Source organism: Oryzias melastigma, linkage group LG6 (genome assembly GCF_002922805.2).
Source record: "Oryzias melastigma strain HK-1 linkage group LG6, ASM292280v2, whole genome shotgun sequence".
NCBI classification, from domain to species: Eukaryota; Metazoa; Chordata; class Actinopteri; order Beloniformes; family Adrianichthyidae; genus Oryzias; species Oryzias melastigma.
Window position 1 is genome coordinate 14,299,806 of NC_050517.1, and position 24,579 is coordinate 14,324,384.

At 39.8% G+C, this 24,579-nt stretch overlaps 1 protein-coding gene across 18 annotated transcripts in view; it reads right to left on the reverse strand.

The window, feature by feature from the left end:
- The window catches only part of LOC112152867 (neuronal cell adhesion molecule), an 85,829-nt gene that overhangs the window by 14,480 nt on the left and 46,770 nt on the right, over nucleotides 1–24,579 (reverse strand). For 9 of the 18 annotated variants that reach the window (XM_036212296.1, XM_024282685.2, XM_024282690.2 and 6 more), the window contains 14 exons: nucleotides 7,437–7,590; nucleotides 5,502–5,513; nucleotides 4,931–5,036; nucleotides 4,637–4,830; nucleotides 4,200–4,322; nucleotides 3,258–3,428; nucleotides 2,731–2,787; nucleotides 1,990–2,101; nucleotides 1,724–1,908; nucleotides 1,472–1,606; nucleotides 1,022–1,165; nucleotides 825–936; nucleotides 582–748; nucleotides 347–494 (listed from right to left, as the gene is read on the reverse strand). In XM_036212296.1, coding sequence (XP_036068189.1) covers nucleotides 347–494; nucleotides 582–748; nucleotides 825–936; nucleotides 1,022–1,165; nucleotides 1,472–1,606; nucleotides 1,724–1,908; nucleotides 1,990–2,101; nucleotides 2,731–2,787; nucleotides 3,258–3,428; nucleotides 4,200–4,322; nucleotides 4,637–4,830; nucleotides 4,931–5,036; nucleotides 5,502–5,513; nucleotides 7,437–7,554 — 1,784 coding nt within the window. In that variant the 5' untranslated portion in view covers nucleotides 7,555–7,590. The remainder of the gene's footprint in view (nucleotides 1–346; nucleotides 495–581; nucleotides 749–824; nucleotides 937–1,021; nucleotides 1,166–1,471; nucleotides 1,607–1,723; nucleotides 1,909–1,989; nucleotides 2,102–2,730; nucleotides 2,788–3,257; nucleotides 3,429–4,199; nucleotides 4,323–4,636; nucleotides 4,831–4,930; nucleotides 5,037–5,501; nucleotides 5,514–7,436; nucleotides 7,591–24,579) is intronic. The other 9 variants (XM_024282692.2, XM_036212294.1, XM_024282686.2 and 6 more) reach the window with 4 other exon arrangements.

Here is a 24,579-nt window from a genome sequence, read left to right on the forward strand (position 1 = left end):
TTGCTGTGTTGTGGCTTTTTTCGTTGTGTTGTGTCTTTTTTCGTTGTGTTGTGTCTTATGTAGTCATGTTGTGGCCTTTGTCGTTGTGTTGTGTCTTTTGTCGTTGTGTTGTGTCTTATGTAGTCATGTTGTGGCCTTTGTCGTTGTGCCTTTTGCATTTATGTGAGCCGTGTCGTACTTAACAGCATTGATGATTTAAAGCATAGAGTGGAGATTCTTTGTGGGCTTGATTAAATCAAATGAAGCTAATGTCTTGATTCTCCAATAAAATGAGTCTATCTTAACGTTTATCCAACATTGATTTTCAAAAGAAAACTAAACAAGCGAGACGTCTCAATGCTCTGACCGGTCATCTTCTGGAAGCTCCTCGTCGTCCTTCAGCCAGGTCATGGTGGGGATGAGCGATGAGTCGTGCTTCACCTTGCACTCAAACGTCACCGGTCCTCCCCTCTTGATCATCCGGTACTCCGGCTGCTTCAGGATTTGGGTGGGCTCTGATGACAGGAAGGAAAAACACGCTGTTAGCGAGCTGGTCGCATATGCCTCCCTACGTCTAAAATGATAAACAGAAACACCCTCACCTTTGACCTCCAGGAAGACGTGATTCTCAGAAATCCCAAGGATGTTCCTGGCGACACAAGTGTATTTGCCGCTGTCTCGTGGTCGAGAGATCCGTATTTCTAAAGTGCCGTTGTCGTGCAGGGAGTACGAGTCTCCATCCAGAGTGCTGGAGCGGCTGTCTTTGAACCTGAATCACAGTGGGGACCCTTTTAAAAAATAAAAGTAAAAAAAACACATCTTCTTCTAGTAGTTCGTGTACTCACCAAGTGATATTGGGAATGGGCGATCCGAAGAAAGAGCAGTCCAGCAGCGCCCGGTGGTTTCGGATGACCTCGTACTTTTTGTTGACAGGCGTCAGCACTCTGGGAGGCTCGGCTACGAGGAAGCAGTGGGGGTTATTTACAGCTTATGCCCCCTTCCCACATGCACACACACCAATGGGTCAAATATTCAGACTTACAGAGCACGTTGACGAAGGCGTTCGCCAGGAGGTAACCAAACTCATTGGAAACGTTGCACTGGTACACAGCGCTGTTACTGGTCTTTACATCCCGGAAGATGATCATGTCGTCCTCCACCTTCATGGTGTCGTCTTCTAAACCTGCTGGTATTGAATCATTGATAAATCGAATTATGTCAAAACTTTTCCGAATAATTTTTGTACTCATTTTTAGTCCTTAAGTATAAAAATGAGTTAAAAAAACTAATTAAAATGAGAATCACGTCTGCAATGCCTAAAGTCACATTTGAGAATCATGCAAATGAAATAGAAGATCTTGAGATAATATTTAAAAAAAATAAAATTTACTTTTTATTGACACGATAATACTATGACTTCATGAAAACAAAAAAAAACAAAAAAGAAACAACAATATTAAACTGAAACACTTATCAGTTGAAAAGTGCGTACTCTCAATGGGCATGACGTTCTTGGTCCACGTGATGAGCGGTTTGGGTTTGCCGCTGGCTCTGCAGGTCAGCACGCCGTTTTCTCCCGGAGACAGAACGAGGTTACTGGGGGGGCCGCTGATCCAATAAGGAGCAGCTGTAAGCAGAACAGAGCGGTGGAGATTCGATCAACTCCGCCCACTTCTGTGGTAGAAACTGTGAGTTCCAGGAAGGAAGAGGAGACAGTAAAGAGTTTATTTCTAAAAATGGAAACCTTTGACGGTGACGTGGAAGGTGTGGTGCACGGAGCCAAACTTGTTCGACGCGGTGCAGCGGTAAACCCCCTCCTCTGAGTCGGACACGTCGTCGATCTGCAGGGTTTTGTTGAACTGCAAGAAGGACGTGCGGCCCGCTGGGAGATCGCTGCCGTCTTTGGTCCATGAGATCTCAGGGGTGGGGCTAAAGAAACGAAAGGGTCAAAAGAGTGACGACCACCAAGCCCTTCAGACATCCAGTCATCGAACATCATTTCTGACTCACCGCCCCTCTGCGATACACTCCATGTCCAGTTTGTGTCCTCTCAAAACCACCTTGGAGCTGTGGCGGCCTTTTGGGATGAGGAAGGACGGCATCCTCTCATCTGCTGGGGCCTCTGGGGTCACAGGTCAACACACAAAAAGGTCAGAAAGCAGAGCAGACGCCATGGAGTCAACTTCTTTATCAAGCTGGCTGTATCCACTCAAAAAAACCCTCCACAGCTGTACCACTCTATATTTTAGGAAGTTATTTGTAAAAAATGACATTTCATTGCTATGTTGAGCTCCTGCAATTAAAAAAAAAGGCTCAATATTTGTAGGAATTTGAGAAAGTTTGGGAAAAAAGAAAACTAAGTAGAGTTAAAAGATTGGAAAATATGTTTTTAAAAAGTGCTAAAACATTAAATAAATGTGACATGATTGGTTCAAAATCAAATCAACATACAGTAGTAATGCAGAACAGTTACAAGAGGAGGTTAATAAGAGCAAAAGGGGGAAGAAAGGGAAGTTAATCAAGTTGGGGTCGAGGGGGCTAATTGAGAGGGTAAGCTTCAGGTCTGGGTGCTATGTTAGGATCAACCACTAGAGGGTGCCAAATCTCCCCTTTGATTAGAGCAGAATGAGCTGCTGGAAAGTAGCCCAAGTCGTGGGGTTGAAGGGTGGATGTTAGCAGGTAGGAGGCTGGAGGTCGGAGCTCCAGGTCGGGAGTGAAGGGGTTAATCGGTTAGATGGTGTTCAAACTCACCGCTAAATAAATCAGTGTCATTGTAAAAAGCTGCCATTGTGTCATTGATTGAATCCACTGGAACACAACAAAAAAATCACATGGAACAAGTTGAAAACATCATAACAGAAAGCAAAAAAAAAAAGAAATGAAAACTTGAAAATGACTTAAAAAAACAGCAAATTAGGAAACGATCAAAGGGTGGCTGCCATCATGTGAGCCGTAAAAATGCCACAGTGCTGAGAGCGGTCTTTGTTGGGGGGTGGAGAATGTGTATACAGAGCGCCACAGAGAAGTGGTGGTGAATGGCTGCTTAGCAGATAGTGTTGAGAAGCCTGAGAGCTCTGACAATATGTCTTTTCAATTGGACGGCGAGCCCATGGCGTCTCTGAGGATGGGATCCCAGATAGGAAGCCCTGTTTTCCTCCCACACGCTGCTCCGAACGCCACGAGCGTTACTCGTAGAACACTGACGCTCTCTGTGCATCGCTCTGGCGTAAGCTCGTCGCACCTTAAATGGGCTCTGTTTGCTTCTGCTGGAGACTTACGGTTGAGGACCTTGACATTGATGGGCTGCTTCTGCTGGATGGTCTGAGTGCCTGGGAAACGGGCGTAGCAGATGTAGTCGTTTCGGGAGTCTTCTCTGCGCACGTTGGAAAAGTACAGGTCCCCGTTCAACGACTGGGACACCCGCTTGCTCTGCGGCAGCCTTTGAAAGTCTGAAATCATACAGTCATATTTGATATATGTATTTGTAAGACCCCTATCTCATTAGCATTTTCCAAACTTCACTTCAAAACCCACTAAATATAATTTACTTCATGTTTTCTGCCCTGCAGTTCATCATCATTCCACTAGGGGCAGTAGAGGAACTTTTCCTGGTCATTTAAAAATGGCTGCCTCCATGAAAGCTCAAAAACCCTTTTGGCGGGAAAAAGTTTAGCTAATTTTCAAAACTTTATGGTGAACATAACTCATCTATTCTTATTTACTAGTAGATATATGATTTTACTCTCGTAATTCTTTTGTACATTTTTTGGATTTCAAGTCATAATTTACATTTTTTGCTTGTTTGTTTGCAATTAGGCCCTAATACTCCTTTGTTATTTATAATACAGTTACATTAAAAACTAATTTTACTATTTTTGCATTTTAAAGTAACATTGTTGTGAGATAAAAATTACCAAATTACCAGACGTGTCATATTAGATATTATCTATATGTCACTAAAATATGATTTTTCTATACCTTATTGTGGATTTCATTACACAGCTTTAAAAAGAAAAATCTGAATTTTCTGTCAAATCTTTACAAGATTAAAAGTTCATTCATTCAAAAATATAATTAAAATATACCAAACAAAAAGATGATTTAGCCTTTTGGATGCAACTAATTATTGTTGTTTAAATGGCACCAACTGGGAGAAAACCCAAACTTCAATCTTTACAGAGAAATTATGAAAGAAAAGTGATTTAAATGTTTTTTTTTACTATTGTCCATCCAGAATATCAAAGGAGGAGGAAGGCCGGCGGGGGGCTCGCACGGCAACACCAAGGAAACGCCTTCCCGGACCACGATCGGCTTCAGTTTCTCCTTTGACCACAAGGGGGATCCTGTCAGAAGAGGGGACACTGACATCAGCATCCCGACACTTCGACCTGACATGAAAATGTGGATGCTAATGGACTGTTGAGACATGATGACAGATCTGATGAGACAAACAGGAGGCGGATGTTGAGCTCAATTAAGGGGAAAAAACACAACAGGAGATTTGACTCAGCTATCACCGTTCTCCATGCAGCGTTACCTTCAAGGAGCGCTTTTAAGATGGAAAATGTGACTTAAATGGTATAAAAAGAAGAAAACAGATGATTTTCATATGAGGTGAAATGTGCATCATCCAAATGGAAAGGGAACGGAGACTCACTGGACTGACGCACAACTATGTTATCGGAAACGGCCTTTCCGTGTTTGTTCTCAGCGGTGCACTGGTAGACCCCCTCGAAGCTCTCGGCCCTTCTCTGGCTGATGTCCACCTCCAGGGTGCCAGAGTTGGGCCTCATGATAATATTGGGGTGCTCCTCAATCTTAAAGTCGGCCCCGTCTATCGTCCAGGAGAAACTGAGGGGCAAGAAAAAGCAGAACATGACACGGTTTGGCACATAACTAAGGTTGTTGACTCTATTTACTGTGAGTTTTGAGATGTGAACTTTCCTCTTACCTGGGATGCGGCTTCCCTTTTGCCTCACACCTAATTTCAATATTCTCTCGTGGGTCAATGATGTGATCCTTGGGTGACTGAGAAGTTATTGTTGGAGGCTGCGGCACTACAGGCAATCAAAAAAAAAAAAGGTTATTGACGACCTTTAGTGAATAACAAAGCTTGCCTGTGCAGCTGTATTGACCACATGAGCAGTCATTACCAAAAGCACGGAGGCTCAAACCCACACAACAGCTTTGCTGACATGCAATAAAAAGCTCTCGGCAGAGCGGCATGCAGGACACTCAGGTGCATTTCCTTTTGCAGCGATTATCTGATGCCTAATGTGTTCCTGTCAGAGCTGCGGAGGCAACTAATGGACTACGACAAAACAAATAATGTAGGAAGAACTCGTGCCGTGTGCACTTTCGCCTAAAGGAACAAAGGAGAGACAGCAAACAGAGAACTCATGCAAAATGAAAAGTCCACTCCAAATCACACAGATTCACTCACATCAAAATATAATAAAAAAATCAACACACAAAACTCCAAAAACAATCCTGTTGGTGATCTTTTGCTGTTTGGAACTTACATCCTTCTTGAACTTTTTCCCCCAATAATCAGCAAACCAGAAAACAACATGACAGTGGAAAGAAACAGGCGTGAGTCAAGTTTTTACGTTTCCATCTCAGTGAAGAATGTATGGACAAGGTCACTTCTACATTCAAAGGTTCCAGCTTCTAGCCAAACAATTTTTTATTGGCATTTTTCAATTTTCTATGTCCACTTCATCCTGTTCAAGGTCAAATTAGACGCTGACCAACTCGCCAACTAATCAACAGGGACAATCAAGACAAAAATAGGGGCTGACTTTCTGACTTTTTCCTTATCTATGTTAAAAAATTAACATTTACTCTATTTATTTTTCCATATAACTGTAGCAAAAAGGATAAAGCCGTTTTTGAGGAAGCAGAAAAGTAAACCAACTAAAGCTGAAGCCTTTGGGGAATAAATAAAAGCAACTACAGTTTTAAACTGTAAAAACAAATAATTCTTTTCTGTGTGCTTCAAAATACTGAAACATTCAATTTTTTATGTTTAGGAAAGATTATTCAAGTCATTCATAAACTTAAAAAATAAATCTGGCATTTTAAGAGGAAAGCGTCAAGGTTGTAAACAACAATTTTGAAACGCATTAAAGAAAAATGACTTTTAATTTAAGATTGTATCTTTTTTTTTTTTGCAAGATGACAAACTTTTAGCTAAATCATATCATCTAATGTTGGGTCTTTACTGTGTCTCATTGCTTTCCCCATAGCCATGCAATTGCTAACCAAACAGACATAATTACCCTTTCCAATGGAGCTCAATAAAAAATATTCCTGCTCTTAGTTCTTTTTATTTTTAACCAAACTCATCTTTTACACAGTTTAAGTTGGTTCTGCAATGTCCCCATAACCACCATTTTAATTTAGTTTCCCTCGGTTGTAACAATTTAAGCTAGCGTCAATTTAAAAACGGTACAATAAAGTTAGCTTTAGCCAGCTAAAAGGCATCAAGTCGACTAAAAAAGAGGCTACATTTGCTTCTTGAACTTGACATCCCTAAGCTTAGTGATACTTTTAGGTCTGCAGCTGTTTAAATAACATTTTCAGCATGAAATTGTCCAGGTTCTTATGTAAATAGCTAAGCACACACTCATCAGAAGGAATTGCTGAGTCATGCCAGTAAATCTACGAGGAGAAAAAAGAGCAGACAGAGTTGAAAAAGTGCAGAAACAAATCATTTCCAAGTGTGTGGTGAAGAAGAGTACATGTTCAGGGTGGAAGCTATGAGAGCAGTGATTCAAAAACAGGCTTGCTCTTTGTGGAAAACTGGAGATATACAGTCAATTTTGCAAAAACAAAGACAGAAAAAAAAACATTTTTCTTTAAAAACATACAAATCTTTTAGTCTGAGACTCATTTTAGCCTCTGTGTAATTATTAAAATTATGTGAGGTTCTTCATTCTTCTTCCTTTTTACTCTTTTTTGTTGTTTTACTTTACTTTTTTAATTCTTGTACACTGAAAAAATGGGAAATGTTGGATAAATTAACAGAAGTTGTGCAATTTGTTACATTTAAAATGAGTCATTTTCATCAAAATCGCCCAGCAGACAGGAGGTTAGGGTTGACAACATCTTCAGGGTTCTCTCTCTTTTTATTTATTGTATTTAATTATTTTTTATTTTTGAATATAGAAGTCTGTATGTGTATGTGTGTGTATGCATATATGTAAAAAAATGAAAAACAACCCCCTTATATATATACATACATATATGGGGGTTATATTTAAAAATGTAGCAAATTTCAGAGCTTTTGTTAATTGTACCAACATTTCACTTTTTTTTGTGTAAATATATATAAAAACAAAGTAGTTAACTTCCCTTTAGTTTTATGAAAACCTATTTTAACCAAAAACGAATGAAAGGCTGTTTTCACTGCACTGACTGAAGAAGCTATGTTTGTGTGTGATGTGTTGCCTTACGGTCTAGAGGGACCTCCAGCGCAGCGACAAGTTGTCCCAGCAACAGCAGGAGCGGCACCGTCCTCCTCCCCTTCATGGTTAAGCGTGCCCCGACCCCGCCGACGTCCTCCTGCCTCATGTGTCACGCTGTGGCAGGATGCTGCTGCATCCACGGCTGCAGAGAGGCAAAAGGAATGTAACAAAGAACTGAGGAGGACGCGGAGAGAATCCAGCAGCCAATGGTAACGCAGAGACGTTCTGCTCTGTGTTCAACAAAGGGTCAAAGGGGGATGAAAGAGTCCGAATCAGAGGCTGCAGCCACAGATCGATGTTGGTTGCCATTTGCTGCATCTTGCTCAAGGCTATCTCTCTCTGATCCAATTCTTTCCAATTATGAGCAACAGGGTGTGCACCAGCTGATTCTACGAAACCCATCAATGCCGCTGTTTTTACAACGCCATTAGGCCCTGCTGCCCTGTCAGTTTTATCAGGTATCAGGCGACACACTTTACATTCCATTACATGTTCTCCTCAGAGAATGGCTGAAAGACAAAGACCAGTGATCTAAAAGGAGGTCAGGTTTTACTCAGCTATCAGTCTTTGATGGGGTTTTGTCAATGCCTGAACTGTTCTCGTGTTCCTGATGAGCCTCGCTGTGGGTTCACCTGGTTAAAGGGAACTAGCTCGGCTGAATGGACCGATGAAAGACTAGCTGGCCACTCATCTAATATTGGTCTGTTAAACTTTCTTTACTCGTGTTACAACTTTGTCTGCATGAATAGAGTCGATTACCTTCAACACAAAAAGCTCCTCCAACCACAGCGAGAATGTGAAAACATGTAAACCGGTATAAGTCAGGGGCGGACTTAACATTAGGCGATGGGCTGGGGCCCCCAACATTTTGATAGGCACATAGTAAAAACATAAAAAAAGTTTAAAATAATTATTCTTCCCAAGTGGTTAACTATGTCAAAAAACAAACAAACAAACAAAAACACTGATATACAGCAATATACAGCAATAAAAATTCTTAAAATAGCAAACAACAAACAAAACCTAATTTGACAGAAGTTAAATATAGAGGTGTAATACTTCATTTTAACAAATTTTCGATTCATATCGTAATTTTTAGTTGACGATACGATTCTTAGTTGATATTGATTCATTTTTAACGATCCGATTCACTAACCTAAAATCAATCCAGAACATTTTTAGCTAAAAACAGGTGAAGTATTCCAGACTTTTTTTTATTTCTTTCAAGATAATCAAGAGTAAGTTTAATATGTGTACAAACAAACAAGTAAACAAGAATTAATGTCAAATACATTCACGTTTTAGCTTCAGACTGTTACCCCTACCATTATTTTTCCACATCAAAATAGTATAAATTATTAGAAAATTCTACCACACTGTAAAGTCACATGACTTTCAGTGTTTCCTCACATTGGACTGTCATGATGGCTTGATTCTTTTCTTTTATTGCCGCCATCACATGTGTGTTGTCTACTGTGATGCACTTTTTTTATGTTACAGTAAAATAAACCCACCATGTCTTAATATAAATGGTATTTTTCCAATAACAATGATAAATTAATTGATTTTATTTTGAAATGATATTTTATTTGGTATAAGTCGATTCAATTTGATTAAAAACTTTCCGCAGGTTGGATAAATCAATGAATCAATTCGTCATTACATACCCTGGTAAACAACAAAAAATTGTTGGGATAAAAGTGAGATAAGACAGATAAAGACATTAATAATTGAGCCAAAGAGAAAAAAAAAGACAGAAACAAGGAGAAAAGCAAAAACTGATATGTTTGACAAAAATGTGTCAGGAGTCGGTGCTTTGTCTCCCCTAAGGTCACTGACAGGAGCAGTCTCCAGAGTACTGAAACCACTACATCTCCCAGCAACCCCAGCACACACTACCCAGATGCCGCTCAGTTGACTCTCATTTTCCAATCACCCACAGGACACTTAAGCAGTACACAAAGCCTCACTCAGTGTGAAGTATTGTTTGTGCCAGTCTGCCTGCATTACTGAGCGTTTCTATCTGAACATTATCTTCTGCTTTTGACTCTGCTTCATCTGTGATCGCCTGCCGCCTGCCCTGACCCTCACCTGGACTCTGACAACTCTACTTTCTTCTTAGATGATCCCATGCTCGTGATTGACACTCAAATATTTCTTGTTGTTTCGCCGTCTTTAGTAAAACCTGACAAATGAAGAATAAACAGAGAAGACCGCTATTTCTTTCTACTACAAAATGAGTGGTTAAAAAATCAGGGGATTCATGAAATTCAAAAATGTTTCTTCAGATTAAAAAAAATATATATTGTATGAAAAATATATTTGTTTATCTTTCAGATGCAAAATCAAGACATTTGGATTCTGGACTTCTAAACAAAAGAGAGTTTTTGCTCCAGGTTAGGATTTAGAAAGATCGATTAGAATCCCTGGAGAGGGCCCATGGTATTGTTTAGCTTGGGCCTCCAAATTGTTAAATTTGCTTCCGGTTTAGGCCAGTATACATACTTTTAGTGGATTAATAAATGAAAAATATTTTTTTTTTATTTTGCTTCCCTTCTTCCTTTTTATTTACAGCTTCTATTAACAGCTTCGTTTAAACTTTAGGTTATTATAATTATTTCACAGCAGAACCAATGTTCTGCTCCGCTCTGTTTTAGCGATTGAGTGAACTGAAGATGAGCTGCTGGAAGTTGTCTGGGACTGGAGGCTAAACAATCAGACAGTCAGAGCTGTTTTGGGCCTTCCCCTCCACGGGGAGCTCATGTATTCGTTAGCGCTGCCCTGAGGTCACGGTTGAGTTCTGGCCCTAAAGCTGGAGTCTGGTGGCACGAGAGACGACAGCTAACGTCTGCTGCCCTCGGCTCCAACTACTCCTCTCCTCCTGGGAGGCTCCGTGTTGCTCGCTTTGGGCAGCCAATCCCGCTGCTGCGTGCACACCTAGAGGCAGGTCTGGCCTGGGATTTGACATGCAGAGATCCATGAGTTCATTTCAGAATGCTCAGTTTGTTGCTGCAGGGAGAATTGCCATGCTTTTTTTTTTATTGTTTTTCAAGTAAAATTTGCAACAATTCTTTGTTGAACTAAACTTTTTTGCACAAAAAAGCAACTTTTCTTGTAAAAGTTAGCCACACAAACATATGTACTTTTCCTAATTGTTATTTCCACATGAAATAAAACAACAATCATGGGTGATGTTAAACTATCTGCCATGGTGACAGCAAGAGAACACTAGAAGTCCACAGATTCCTATCTGGAATCCAGCCAAGGCTCCATCCAGGATTCATTTCGCAATTTAATGAGCTGTAGCAGCTCAGCTTTAGCAAGAGAGTGTGTGCCTGCACTCACTTGAGTGTGCAAGTGTGCGCAAAGCATGCATGTGTGCTATAATTATCCCTGCGAGCTCTGCTGATAAGAGGCCAGACTCCCAGAGCAGGACGGCAGCAAAAGAAATGACAATTTGAGCTGCAAAAAAAATAAATCTGCAAATCTACTGACCAGAATGAAAGCAAGACTTAAACACCCATTTGATCAAATTAGTTTGTGTTGACAAAAAGTTCAGCTCATGTTTAAACGTAAGATTGTTGGAGGAGACTTGAAGTCTCTCCCTCTGTTGTTGAACTCTGTAATGCATCTTGGCTTTGCAGCGTTAAGTCAATAAAGCTTTCTTGCTGAAGCCTAGATATATATTTATATATATGCACAATGCCATCTGGAGAGCTTTGCTGTCAGCCATCTGATAACAGGAAAGGAGCTCTTAAGAAGAAACATGACGCCCAACAACCAAATATCCAGGTGTTGGAGCTGCTCTCATTGCAGGTTAAAGTGAAGGAATGAAAGTCAATACCATCTTCTCCTTTTTCAAAACTCAACAGAGCAAGTTATTGAAGAAGTTATATCTCAAATGGCTGCTTCTTTCAAGTCCCATTAGGGCAATTTAAAGTTTGGATGTTTTGTAATACTTCAATCTTTATTTTTGCATCTATTTCGACATATTTTCCTTCGTTGTGAGTTTGTAGTATATATAAACTATAAGTAAATGAAAAAAGGGTTACATATCAGTTGTGTCCCATCTGTGGACAGCGGTATTATTTATTCATGCAGAGCACCATTTGAGTCCCAGTCCGATCAGCTTGATCTATTTTAAAAGTGTTCCCAGTGGACTTTTAATTATAATTATGCCATTTTTAGCCAAAATTTAAAAAAAAATGTTTTCTGCAGGGCGGCAGGAGTTCATTAGAACTTTGAATCTGAGTTGTGGGGCGGAATCTTTGTAGAAAAGCAACCCCACCCTCCTTCACTTTTTAGAGAGCTTGTAGCCTGCTCAGTGTATTTTGTACGCCACAAATAAGGTCAAATCAGATCAAATCAAATCAAAGTTACTTTATTTTTCCAGAGGAACATAGAGCAGAGACAATCAATCATCAGTTAAATCAATACAACACCCATTCACCCAGTAAAATACAGGCAATATAGCTGTAAATTTCTTTTGCAAATAGCATTTTTTTTGTCTGTTCCTGATGTACAAGAACTTTAATAACGAAATACTCAAAAAGGCAATTTCAGATGAACTTTCTAAATACAGTGGGGCAAAAATATATTTAGTCAGCCACCAATTGTACAAATTCTCCCACTTAAAAAGATGAGAGAGGCCTGTCATTTCCATCATGTATATGACAACTATGAGAGACACAATTAGAATTAAAAAATCCAGAAAATTAAATTCTCTGATTTTTAAATGATTTATTTGTAAATTATGATGAAAAGTATTTGGTCAATAAGAAACAACAAGATTTCTGTCTCTCACAGACCTGTAACTTCCTCTGTGAGAAGATCTTCTGTCCTCCACTCGTTACCTGTATTTATGACACCTGTTTGAACTCGTTATCTCTATCAGAGACACCTGTCCACAACCTCAAACAGTCAAATCCCACAATGTCTAAGACCAAAGAGCTGTCTAAGGACACCAGAAAAAAAATAGTTGACCTGCACTAGGCTGGGAAGACTGAATCTGCAATAGGTAAGCAGCTCGGTGTGAAGAAATCAGCTGTTGGAGAAATTATTAGGAAATGGAAGACATTCAAGACAACTGATGATCTCCCTCAATCTGGGGCTCCCTCAAGATCTCACCCCATGGGTTCAAATTGATCACAAGAACGGTGAGCAAAAATCCCAGAACCACACAGGGGACCTAGTGAATGACCTGCAGAGATGTGGGACCAAAGTAACAAAGACTACCATCAGTAACACACTGTAAACCCTACAGTGTCAGATGTGTCCCCCTTGCTAAAGTCAGAACATGTGCAGGCCCGTCTAAAGTTTGCTAGAGAACATCTGGATGATCCAGAGGAGGATTGGAGAATGTCTCATGGTCAGATGAAACCAAAATAGAACTTTTTGGTAAGAACTCTACTGTTTGGAGGAGAAAGAATGCGGGGTTGAATCCAAAGAACACCAAACCTACTGTAAAGCATGGGGGTGGAAGCATCATGCTCTTTGTTTGTTTTTCAGCAAAGGGACCGGGATGTCTGATCCATGTAAAGAAAGGAATAAATTGGGCCATGTATGGTCAGATTCTGAGTGAAAACCTCCTTCCATCAGCAAAGACATTGAAGATGAATCATGGCTGGGTCTTTCACCATGACAACCATCCCAAACACACTGGCGGGTAATGAAGAAGTGACTTCATAAGAAGTATTTCAAGGTCCTGGAGTGGTCTAGACAGTCTCCAGATCTCAACCATATAGAAAATCTTCAGAGGGAGTTGAAAGTCCATGTTGCCCAGTGACAGCCTCAAAACACCACTGCTCTAGAGGAGATCTGCATGGAGGAATGGACCAAACTACCAGCAACCGTTTTTGAAAAAAAACTTGTAAAGACTTACAGAAACATTTGACTCCTGTCATTGCCAACAAAAGGTATTTAACAAAATATTTAGTTGAACTTTTGTTATTGACCAAATACTTGTTTCCCACCATAATTTGCAAATAAATTCTTTATAATGTATTTTTTTTCTCTTTTTCTTATGTTGTCTCTCATAGTTAAGGTATACCTATGATGAAAATTACAGACCTCTCTCATCTTTTTAAGAGGGAGAACTTACACAATTGGTGACTGACTAAATACATTTTTGTCTCACTGTATATGTCTTCCAAAATGCCACAAGAACATAAAAACATAAGTTTCATCAGAGTGAGCCTTCAAAAGCTAAATACGTCCCTACAAGCCTGTCAGCTGTTTAGTTCATTCGGCTATTAGAAGACTGGATTTGCTATAGATTCTGCAAATCAAAGAATGTTCTGTACATTTGAAGAGCATTAAGGATCACAAGAGTTTTGCTTTCGCTCAAGTAAGCCCATTTCTACTGTAGATGCTTTGATCAGCTTCCCTCTGGTGCATATTGCAGTATTTGTCATCTTATGGAGAACATTTGCAGCAGTTTGCTTACTCCTCAGTTTTCTTCAGTCATGATTTACACCCTGTATAAGTGTTTGCAGGAATCTATATGGTAATTTGATGCAGATTTTGGCAAACAAACAACGTGATGACTAATCTATTGGATTACGGATCTTGAAATTCAGAAGTGGAAAAAGTGAGCTTTGATCTAAGCTCTAAATACAGGAAATTTAGCCGTTTCACTTAACCCAATTACATTCCTCTAAGGAATCTAACTTATGTATTTGTCAAAAAGAAGAAAAGCATGAACCTACAGGACTGTCTAGATTTACTAAAACACATTAACAGGAGCTTTATTGTTGCCTGAGAGGGAAACACTGTTCTGTTGAAGCTGCATTGAGCCGCCCGGCTTCTCATTCAGCCAGCGTCTTCAATTACCCCATTGTCATTTTCTCATAGCAAGCTACTTCACAGCCCCAAAACTAATTGGTTTTGTGCACGCCGTACACAAGCAAACACACACGCTCACACACAGAGAATAGTGTACATTCATGCCGCCGCTCTGAGGGCTGAGGGTCAGGACACGTCTGAGCGCGTAGACGGAGGTGACAGAGAATCCAGAACTGATAATGAAAGCTGACCAAAGTGTGAATGAAAGGCCAATGGCAAGGAAAAAAAAGTAAAAAATCAATGGGGAGTAGATAAAAAAATCCACATTTTGTGTTTTATGGGAGCTACTATCAAACAAACTGACAGCACTGGTGTAAATGCTGGCAGATTCCATGTTACAGCATCTGTGCTGCACCGCTTTGACGTTTCTGATGAAAGACAAGCCGTCTCTCAAGCCAAGCAGCCTAATTAACTCACATAATCAGTGCTATTGATGCTCCGTTGCAATCAGGGCTTTGTGAGACCTGCTATGGTCCTAATGGAGCAGCAGGGATTCCTACATGCAGATGAATAGGGGGATATAATGACAAAAATTGCTCCATATGCAGGAAGGTGATAATGAGAAAATGGATAGGAATGAAAAACTATTTTTTTCTTTTATAGCTGCCAGCCATAAATGCATTAAAGCTGCCTACGTTCCTATTTTGCCATAAAGCAAATATTAGCTTAAAGGCTTTTGCTGTCAGCTGACATCCTTTTCCGGATTTGATAAAATATCCCATCCGTGACCAGGTGAGTCAAACATTTGAAACTTGAAAAGTTGCATTACCTGCGAGAAAGCCACTGTGAATGATTTTTTCTAAAAGTAGCCACTGAAGACGTTGAAGCTTTTTGCTGAAAATGGTGATGCAATTTATTTTAATTGCTTATGGGTTTACTGAAAATGCAAAAGCTATTTGTAAAATGTGAACTTTGCGAAAGACTGGAAATTTCCTTAAAGAACTACAAAAGAGCGCTGAAATTTACCTAAATTTCTGAAAATTTTGTAGTAAAATTGCTTAAAAGTCCCTTATACATGCCAATTTTGCAAAAAATATTTGGGGTGTTGCTTAAATATGAGCTAAACTCCAAATTAGCCAAAAAACCTTGGTAGATGACAAATTACCCCCCCAAAAAAGCTAGCACTTTGTTTAAATAGCTTAAATAGCTTAAATAACTCCAAAATAGCCTAAAATTCATCAGTAAACCAAATTAGTCAAAAATGTTATCCTGTTGCTAAAATAGAAGCTAAACTCCAAATTAACCTAAAAAACCCAAGTAGATACAAAAAATAGCCAAAAACGTTAGCATGTTGCTAAAATATTAGCTAAACTCTAAATTAGCCTAAAAAACCCAAGTAGATAACAAATTAGCCAAAAATGTTAGCATGTTGATTAAAAAAATTAGCTAAACTTCAAATTAGCATAAAAAACCTCAGTAGATGACAACTTACCCAAATGAGCTAGCATAATGCTGATATAACAGCTCGATGCCATTTTTTAAAAAATTACTATAAAAGATGAAAACACAGCCCATGAATATAAATATGTAAAGGTGTGTTGCTAATCTACTTAAAAATACTGAATTTGAACACTTTTTAATTTCATATGGGGCATATTTTGCTCAATATTTCAAAAACTATAAAGTTTTGAAAACCAAAAATACAAGCAGTAATGTTCTGAACGAGCTGAAATACTGAGATTGCTTAAATCTTACAAAGCATTCACACAATTAATCTAATGGATAAAATGGACGACTCAGTTTTATCAAAGCTGACAAGAATCAAATGAAAAGGACATGAAATCCTATTTGCTTCATTTACAGGTTTTCATTGAACAGTTAACACTAATAAAGAGTTCGCCCTGACACAAAATTCTCTGGCATGTCCAACCCCTATATTAGCCGCCACAAACAATGTGAATTCAATGGGCCGACCCTGAGTGCGCTCTCCCTGTATTCTTTTCATTAGCCCTCATAAACTGGGGAACCACATGCAAATAGTTGGTGTGGTTAACATATGAACGGGCATTCTTCCAGAAGGCGCAGCTCAAACACAGACCGGGGCCCTTTTATCTGCACCAGACAATGAAAGAACGGCAGTCATCAGCTCCCATGCAAACAGCTCAACATTGTCTGCATTGTTTTTGTGTGTTGCTCCTATTGTTGGGATGAACAATGTTGTCCGAAACTGCAGATGCTTTGATCAGTGCGAGTTGCATTCACTGTATTTGCGAAGCTAACCTCCAATCTGTGTGTACTGTACATTAAAGCTTAAATCTATCAAAGTGCATGGGAACAAAAGCGCCAAATTGTCACAGGTGGTGTTTGACCTCCTTATATGCACCAAAGCTGCTCCCCTCTGATGTTTCCACACAAACGGTTGGAAATAAGGAGCTAAAAATAGACGTTACCGACGGCGGTCGCTTCAATGCCCATTCTCTTCTTCTCCCTCTTTTTGATTTGTCCTCAAACCGCAGCTTTTTAAACGCACCTGTTTCCCCGCATCAGTATGCAACACCTCCTAACTCCTAACATCAGCTGCTAACCCAACACGTCCGGCAATTTGTTTCGTTTTTTTTCCCTCCTCTTTCAGGATACGGCTCGTTGGCATTCGCGAAGCTTCCTCCGCGGACATGCCAACAACACTCCAGGATTTGCTCTCTGTCCCCACTGTCCAAATGCTAATCAGCGCCGGCGCCGGCCCTCCGAACAGAGGGCTCCTCTTTAGCATGCAGATGGAAGCAGAGACGAAGGAGGGAATCCTGACCTGTTTGGCCTCAATGAAAGTTAAAAGCATTTTGCTTTCCCCGTCGCGGAGGAATAACAATTTACTTTGGTGGATGAAAGAAATTGGACATGCTGTTGGGAAGTCATGCCTTCACATTTCACCAAGTGCTTCTCATAACCGGTTCTGATGTGAGAGCTCCTCTCAATCTCCCTCTGCTGCTACTTACTGGAGCAAAAAACCCAGTTTGTTTGGTTCCTGAATGGAACACTCACCACTTGTTTGTTATCAGTAGATAGGGTATCGAAAAATAAGCCGATTGGTAGCAAATTTAGACCATCGCAAAGCTGAATAAGAAAATGTGCATCTAAATCTGACCTTTATTGGATCGCTGATCTCTGCACCGCCTCAGATTCTGCAGAGATAATTCCGTATTGACGGGATTGTTTGTTGGTGCATGTATGACCATGCATTCATTTTAAATGATTTACATAAACACCTGTCTTGTTACTGAGCAGAATGTCAAGGACGGCGCTTGAGTTTGCGTTCCGCGACTTAAGAGTATTGCGCTTACGACCTTTCAGACTCTGAGAAGAAGTTCATTGTGCCGATTAAACGAGAGAAAGGAATGAACAGGGAGTGGAATTTTTTGAATATGGAAAAAGGCCTCAGCATTCAATATTGTAGAATTAGGCGTTTAGAAAAAAGAGAGGCTGCTCTCAGAAAAAAAGTCATCAACATAAATCTCATCTTGTGGAAATGGCGCAAATCCTTTGAGACAGAAATGAATAAGAACGCTTTGACATTTGCAATACAATCAATCCCTCACAGTCCAACAAATGGCAAAAAATGCATGCAAGCTAAATACAGAAGCTCATTATACACCTTTAAGAATGTCAGGGCCTTTTCAGTCCAGCAAAGCTGAGTCAAAAGGGTGGAGAACACCCCCAAAATATTACAAAACTCCAATTGTTTCATTTGGTATTGCACAAGTATAGTACAACATGAAATGTGAAATGTTCGCTGACCAAAGAAAGGGGGAAAAAACCCTATATGATGCATACCCCTAAGAAATGTAACTACATAGTTCCCCCAACAGTAACCAGGATAAGCTCCGGCGACCCCATGACCTTGAAAGGGATAGAGCGGGTTAAGAAAATTGATAGATTCTTGATTTTTATTTTGTTTTTGGAGTCCTGCTACACCAACTTTCACTCTTAACCAAGAACATTTTGTTTAGAATCTGCTTGTTTGGTCTTGTCTGCACCGGAGTTCAAAAGAATACCTGTCAAATAAATCCAACGATCCAAGAGAACGAACTTTGGGCCAAACTAAACAGCCTAAAGTAAGACACATAAGCTTTCAAAAATCGACCCCAAAACATCCCATCATAATAATCCTCTTTGATTTTTCAGCCAACAAGGACATCACTTCACTTCAAACTATGAGAAAACAGGAGGGAAACATCCAAACTTATATGTCTACGGGAGTATGATGCTATAAGGAAAAAGTACTCTTGATATCTGTCAAAAAAGACCTTTGACCTTTGTCTGTTCTTAATAAAAGACGACTGATTAAAACCGCTGTTTGTCACCACGCTGGATACCTTACACCAATTGTGAAGGGTCTCTCTAGATGTGGAGTTTACATTAGCTTAGGATTAGGGTGCCATAAAGGCCGGCTGTGTGAGACAGGAAGCACAAAAAGATTTCACCTTGGACTCACACAAACTGGAAGCTGGGCTGTTTTGTTAGAAGCAAGTTTCCTTCTGAGCCAAAGCGGCACAATGAAACAGTGTTCGCAGATGCGATTACTATGAGGTCAACAGCTGATGTAACCAGGCCTCTTTCTAGAGCTGTGTGATAAACACTCATGTGGTGAAATGTGAAGGCAGGCAGGGAGCGACTGGTCACTTTGGAGCTGCCTGTCCATTGTGTAGCATCATTCAGTCGAGCGAAATGCGCAGATAACAAAGCATAAGCGCTCACTGTGTGCTGGAACAGTCTGTTTCTACAGCCTGTTTCCTCCACTCGAAATGTAAACGTGAGAAATGAGTAGGTGGACAGGGAGGTCTGTTCCTTTGAACACAGCCTGCAGTCTTTGACCACTTTTATGCTCATTATCAGACTGGATATGAGACGGAGATCACAGATCTAAAATAAAAGGCTCAGGAATGACGCCACAAAATGTTCTTCGCACTTTGCATTACAAAAAGGATGTAAAAATCTGTGGAAGCCTAATATAAAGCACCAAAGTCCTGCTAGAAGTTTTGCAAAGCTTCAATGTAATGCGCCCTTGCTATTTTGTGGATCACGTTTCACAATCTTACTATTTTGTGGACATGCTGTGTACTGGGTCCTGATGGCCTTAGACCACTGGCAACCAAACCCCTTTGTGTGTGTGTGTGTACAGAAGTCAGTTTGCCAAATTTACACAAATTGTCCATCGCAATCAGATCTTTGTTTTGATTCTGAAAACTGAACTTACATATACACAAACGTTTAAAAAAAATCTGAAAATTTTCATGTATGTCTGAGAAGAGTGAATGAAGTATGTAGTGAGTAGTTTTACAGCCTTAAAACTAGGGAATATATCGGTGCCAGTATCAGTATCGGCCGATATTTGCATAATCTGACTGATACTAAAAAAAATCCACCAATATTGTTCTATTTTCAGATGCACTTTTTTTTACATAGATACTTGTTCCAAATAGACTCTTAAATTCTGCCAGTGATGTGGGAAACTGCCTCATAATTACTTTATATATTAAAACTTTTCGATTTTTGTCACTTAAAGGGGTTTAATCCAGCATTTTTATCAAAATCCACTATTAATAATAAAAAAAAAAATCAAATGAAAACAATTTTATTAAAATTGAACATTCGTTGTTATCTTTAAAAAAAATGTCCCGTCATCAGAGGGAATGCCACATGCACATCTAGCTACACATCTACATTCACAGAAAACAACAATGGGCCGCTCCTACAGTTCCCCCCTCCCACCTACCCCAAAGCCTTCCACTCCACCCCACCTGTTTGTAAAAAGGTCAGCACAGAGGAGGGTCCTCATTTTCCCTTGTTGCCCCCCCCCCCACTTTCTAGACCCACATCTCCTACTCCACAATCATCCCCAACACTGCATCGCAATGCCAGGAAATTCAATCAAAGGAAGGTTTCAGGGAGCTGGAGACCCCTCAAACCCTGTCATTGTCTGCAGAAGGTTTCCCAACACTACAGACGGTTTATATGTAAGACTGTAAGAGGAGTCGCTCATTACAGCCCGTCCCGGGTTTCACTCGGTGTCTTTTGTGTTGCTGACTGAATAATCCAGATGTCCAGCTGGGCCAATAAAATAAAGTGCACCTACATTTAGAAACTAGCCAGGAAATAATTAGCAGGACAGGATGGTGAGAAGGACGCGTGGATGTGACATGAGCCGCGTCCACCTTGGTGGTCTGAAATAATCGAAACATGCAAACTTTTACCCCCTTTTTACATCATTTCGAGAGAAAGATCTGATTAAAATTTGCCATTCATCCAAGAGGGTTGAGCTCTGACAGACAGGCACACCGCAGTATGTGTGTGAATGTCCGAGCAATCCATTACCACATAAAGAAAGCGCTATGTAACAGCCCCGCTCTTTTCTCCAAGCCCCTCCCCACATCCATTCAGATACAGCAGGTGAATACAAATCATTTCCCCACTGCTGCCCTCCAAAAGGACTCACCATCCAGTTTCAGATGTAGAGAAGACACACAATGGTCCTTTCAAAGTGTGAGAAAATCAAATTGTGGTCTGCTCTACACAAGGAAACAATAGAAAGTTATACCTTCAACCAATACTGAAACCAGAGGGGAAAACTTTTTCTCCTAATTAATTAATTACTTCAGATTATAAAAGCACAAAATATTATAACAAAGTAGAATTTAAAATATAATAAAACGTGATTTAAAGACACAAAATCAGAGGATTTCAAATAATCTGCCTTGATTTTGCTCCCATTGTGGAATGATACCACTTGAGTGCATTAAAAATGTTTACATTTGACTTTAATATAAATATTTTATTATATTTTTTCACTTTTGCAGTTTCTCAAATTCATTAATTCAAGTGCTGTTTGGGACATTAAAAATAGTATTATATGACCGTCTAAAGACCCACTCTGATCAGTTTTTGGATTTGTTTTAAAAGCAGTGGTTTTCAAATTAGGATTTTTTAGGCAATTTTTTTTTTAAAGTGACGTTTTCTAGGGCATAGTTTCTGCAGACTAGCAAAAGTTAATTGCCTCAGCATTAATAAAGCCATTCCCCCACCTTCCCTGTTACTAAGAGCTCTCTGTTTACTCGATCTCCTGCTAGCTTGTAGCCCCTCACACCCCTAAACTAAAGCCTCGTTTCCACTGAGTGTTCTGGTCCGGTATGGTCCGGTAAGGAGTGGTACGGTCCAGTTAATTCTGGTGAATATTTCCACTCAGTTAAGCCTCGCTTCCACTGGTTTGATTTCGCGGCGGATGCCTGATGCAGACCGCTAGCGTGTCTTTGAGTCATTGTAGTGTGATGACTAGAGGAGCGTCTTTTTATTACTTTACTTTTTGTCCATGTGTGTAACAGGAATTTAATGTTGTTTGAATTAAGAATGCGGACGGATAAAACCGGAAACTGCAAAAATCTGAATGCTTACAAACGTTTAAAGCGTTAGCTTAAATACTCGCTATATTAGCGCTTGCTAATGTCGCCAATCATTGAGTGGCTACAGCGGTTCCTCCCCAACAGTTCTGTTCCACTTTTTAATGGACCTACAACTGATAGGGGCTGAGGTACAGTTCGGTACTTTTTAATGGGTCTGTTTTACAATTGAAACTCTCTAAATAGTGGGCCGTACCGGTACCGTAGCAGCACAGTCCATAACTTACCGGACCGCTTTCAAACGAGGCTTAACATTACTGATCCAACATAGCGGTACAGTTTTGAGCCAGATGTCAGCTCGGATGCAAAATATGAAGACATACGTGGATCTATTTGTCTACATGTGGATGCATCGGAATGGAGCGGAGCAGGGAGTTTGTCCCATCCTAGGGTAATTTCTACATCGCATAAAAGCTGTTTTTCAAATTGTATTTTTTTTGTCTGCTCTTGATTTACATTGATTTTAATACAGAAATACTTAATAATTTAAGCTTAATTATCTTATATTTGTCCTCGGAACAATGCCACAAAAACATGTTATAAAAATGTAAAACACAGCTATCATTTAAGTGGTTCTTAAAGATAAAAATTATCCAAAAAAATACCTTAAGTTGATATTTGGTCAATTTATGCAACATGTTGTCCTTACTTTGTTTTTGCAATTTTTTCAAATGTGTATTTTATCATTTGATCACATTCAGCTATTATTTTATAAATGTTTATTACTTTATTTCTTAATTTAGCAATAAAAACATTCAACATAACAAACCTTCAAACTAGTCCCTCAGAAAACCCATAACTGACATAATTTAATCAACTATTATTAAAGAATATCTAAAAAAAAACATTTTCATGTCATATCATAATGTGTCCATTGATTCAAAGCTGTATAGATCAATTGGGCTTCATTTAAAAAAGGACTTGAACTGCTGCCAATTATTTTAAGAGTCCAGTTTTCACATGCTAAACATAACAAACAACTCCCGACGAGGCCTGGAATCCGTCCTCAGACAAATCCACCTCGGACATTCCTGAGTGACGTCCACTGATTGTATCTGAGTGGAAGAAGGGCACAGGGCATTTTCATTCTGAGGAATTTCAATTGAAACTGATTTAATTAACGTCTGAGGATGAGAGTGTGATGTGTCACCCCAAACCCATCATGGGAGTTGATTTGCCACTGATGCCTACATATCGGGGCTTTGCATGAACTTGTCTCGTGGGTGTGGGAATTGGCAGATAATGGCGGATAATAAGCACAGATCAGAAAGGAAACTCCCTAATGTTCTGGGTAAATATGTGTTTCAGTTTGGTGTTGATTGTTTCCAGTCTCAGACAGAGTCCGGTTCCATCCGGATCAGCTGGCCCCATCAGTCACACTGACCCTGACAAGAGCTCCTCCATCATCCCTGTGTGTCAAACACTGATGCTGGAAGACGCCTTGCTCCTTTTTTTAAACAGTCCACCAGGCTTCCGCAAACAGCCTCTGTCCCTCGTCTGCGTTTGACAGCTTGGGACCGGTCGCTAATATAAGAGAGGTGTCTGGTGAGTGTTGGATAATAACTGGGCGAGGCTTTGTAGAAGTTTATTTTCAGTCTGTGCAGGTAAAAAAAAAAAAAGCTTGAAAAAGCTGCCAGACATTGTGTGTTTGACTGACTTTCCCAAGGAGGAGACCAGGGGGGTGGTGTTGGTTTGTTTCTGCCCCCAGGCTGGAACAGAGCAAACAATGATACAGTAAAATATCTCATGCTGGAACCACATCTGGGAAATAAAACCCAATTCTGTGCAGAATACTTCTAGTAGTTTACCAACTCAGGTGAAAAGTGTGAAAAGTTTATAACAAATAGAAACATTCAAAAGTTAAAATAACAAAATATATAAAACTAGGGGTGTGTCTTGGCAGGAGTCTGGTGATATAATACATATCGTGATACCCAGCTCACCATACGATATGTATCGCGATATATCCCAAGACTTTAAAGAGTTACAGGGTGAAGGAGAGCCCTTGAATGTGGCTTTATTTACAAAACAGTCTAAAATGGAGCGCTGCTGCTCCGTTTTCTCACTCGTGGAAGTAATTCCCCGCTCATCGCCACAACAGCATTGTTTTATCAAAGCGTTGTGCACTTAACTGATCCATCAGGTCGCTGAACTTGATCTTGAATCTCAGCAGAACCTTTGCTCACTTCGTCGACAGCATTTTAACTGAGGCTCTGTGCACGACGCTACTGCACTGTTTCACTCCTTCTCTGAGCTGCTTTGAAGTACAGAAATTTGCATTTTTATATGATACTCGCAGAAACGTGACACCAAGTTTCAATTTGGTACCCATTCCAAGTAAAAACTAAACATGTCTCATAAAGACAAAAACCGCGAAGCTGACTAAACAATTAACACAAGCTGGTCGCGGTGTAGAGCTGCTCATAGAGGCTCAGTGTGCAGTGCTGCCACCTAGTGGCCGGGGTTTGAGTGAAAAACGTAAAGTAAGACGTTTAAATAATTAATTTGATATTGCCATGTCAAGTATTGTGATATATCGCTGAATCGATTTTTCCTACATCCCTATTTCAATCCACAAACTTTATTTAATTTAACCCTTAGAAGTCTCTGTACTAACCAGTATGTGCACCAATCACATTGTTTTTAACAACGTAGAAATGATGCCAGCCTGATATAGTTTTCATTCAAAAATTAACAAAAAAAAAATCATAAGCTTTGAAATTGTTGGTTTAAAGTTATGACACATAAGTGTGATATTCATTTAAATAAACTCATTGTAGTTTTGTGGAGGCTTACCTGTTTTGTATACAGTTTTCAGATTATTTTAACCTTGTATTTGCATTGTTTTAGGATTTAAAAAAAATTATTTTGCGCTTTTTTTTTGTTGCTATAAAACATAA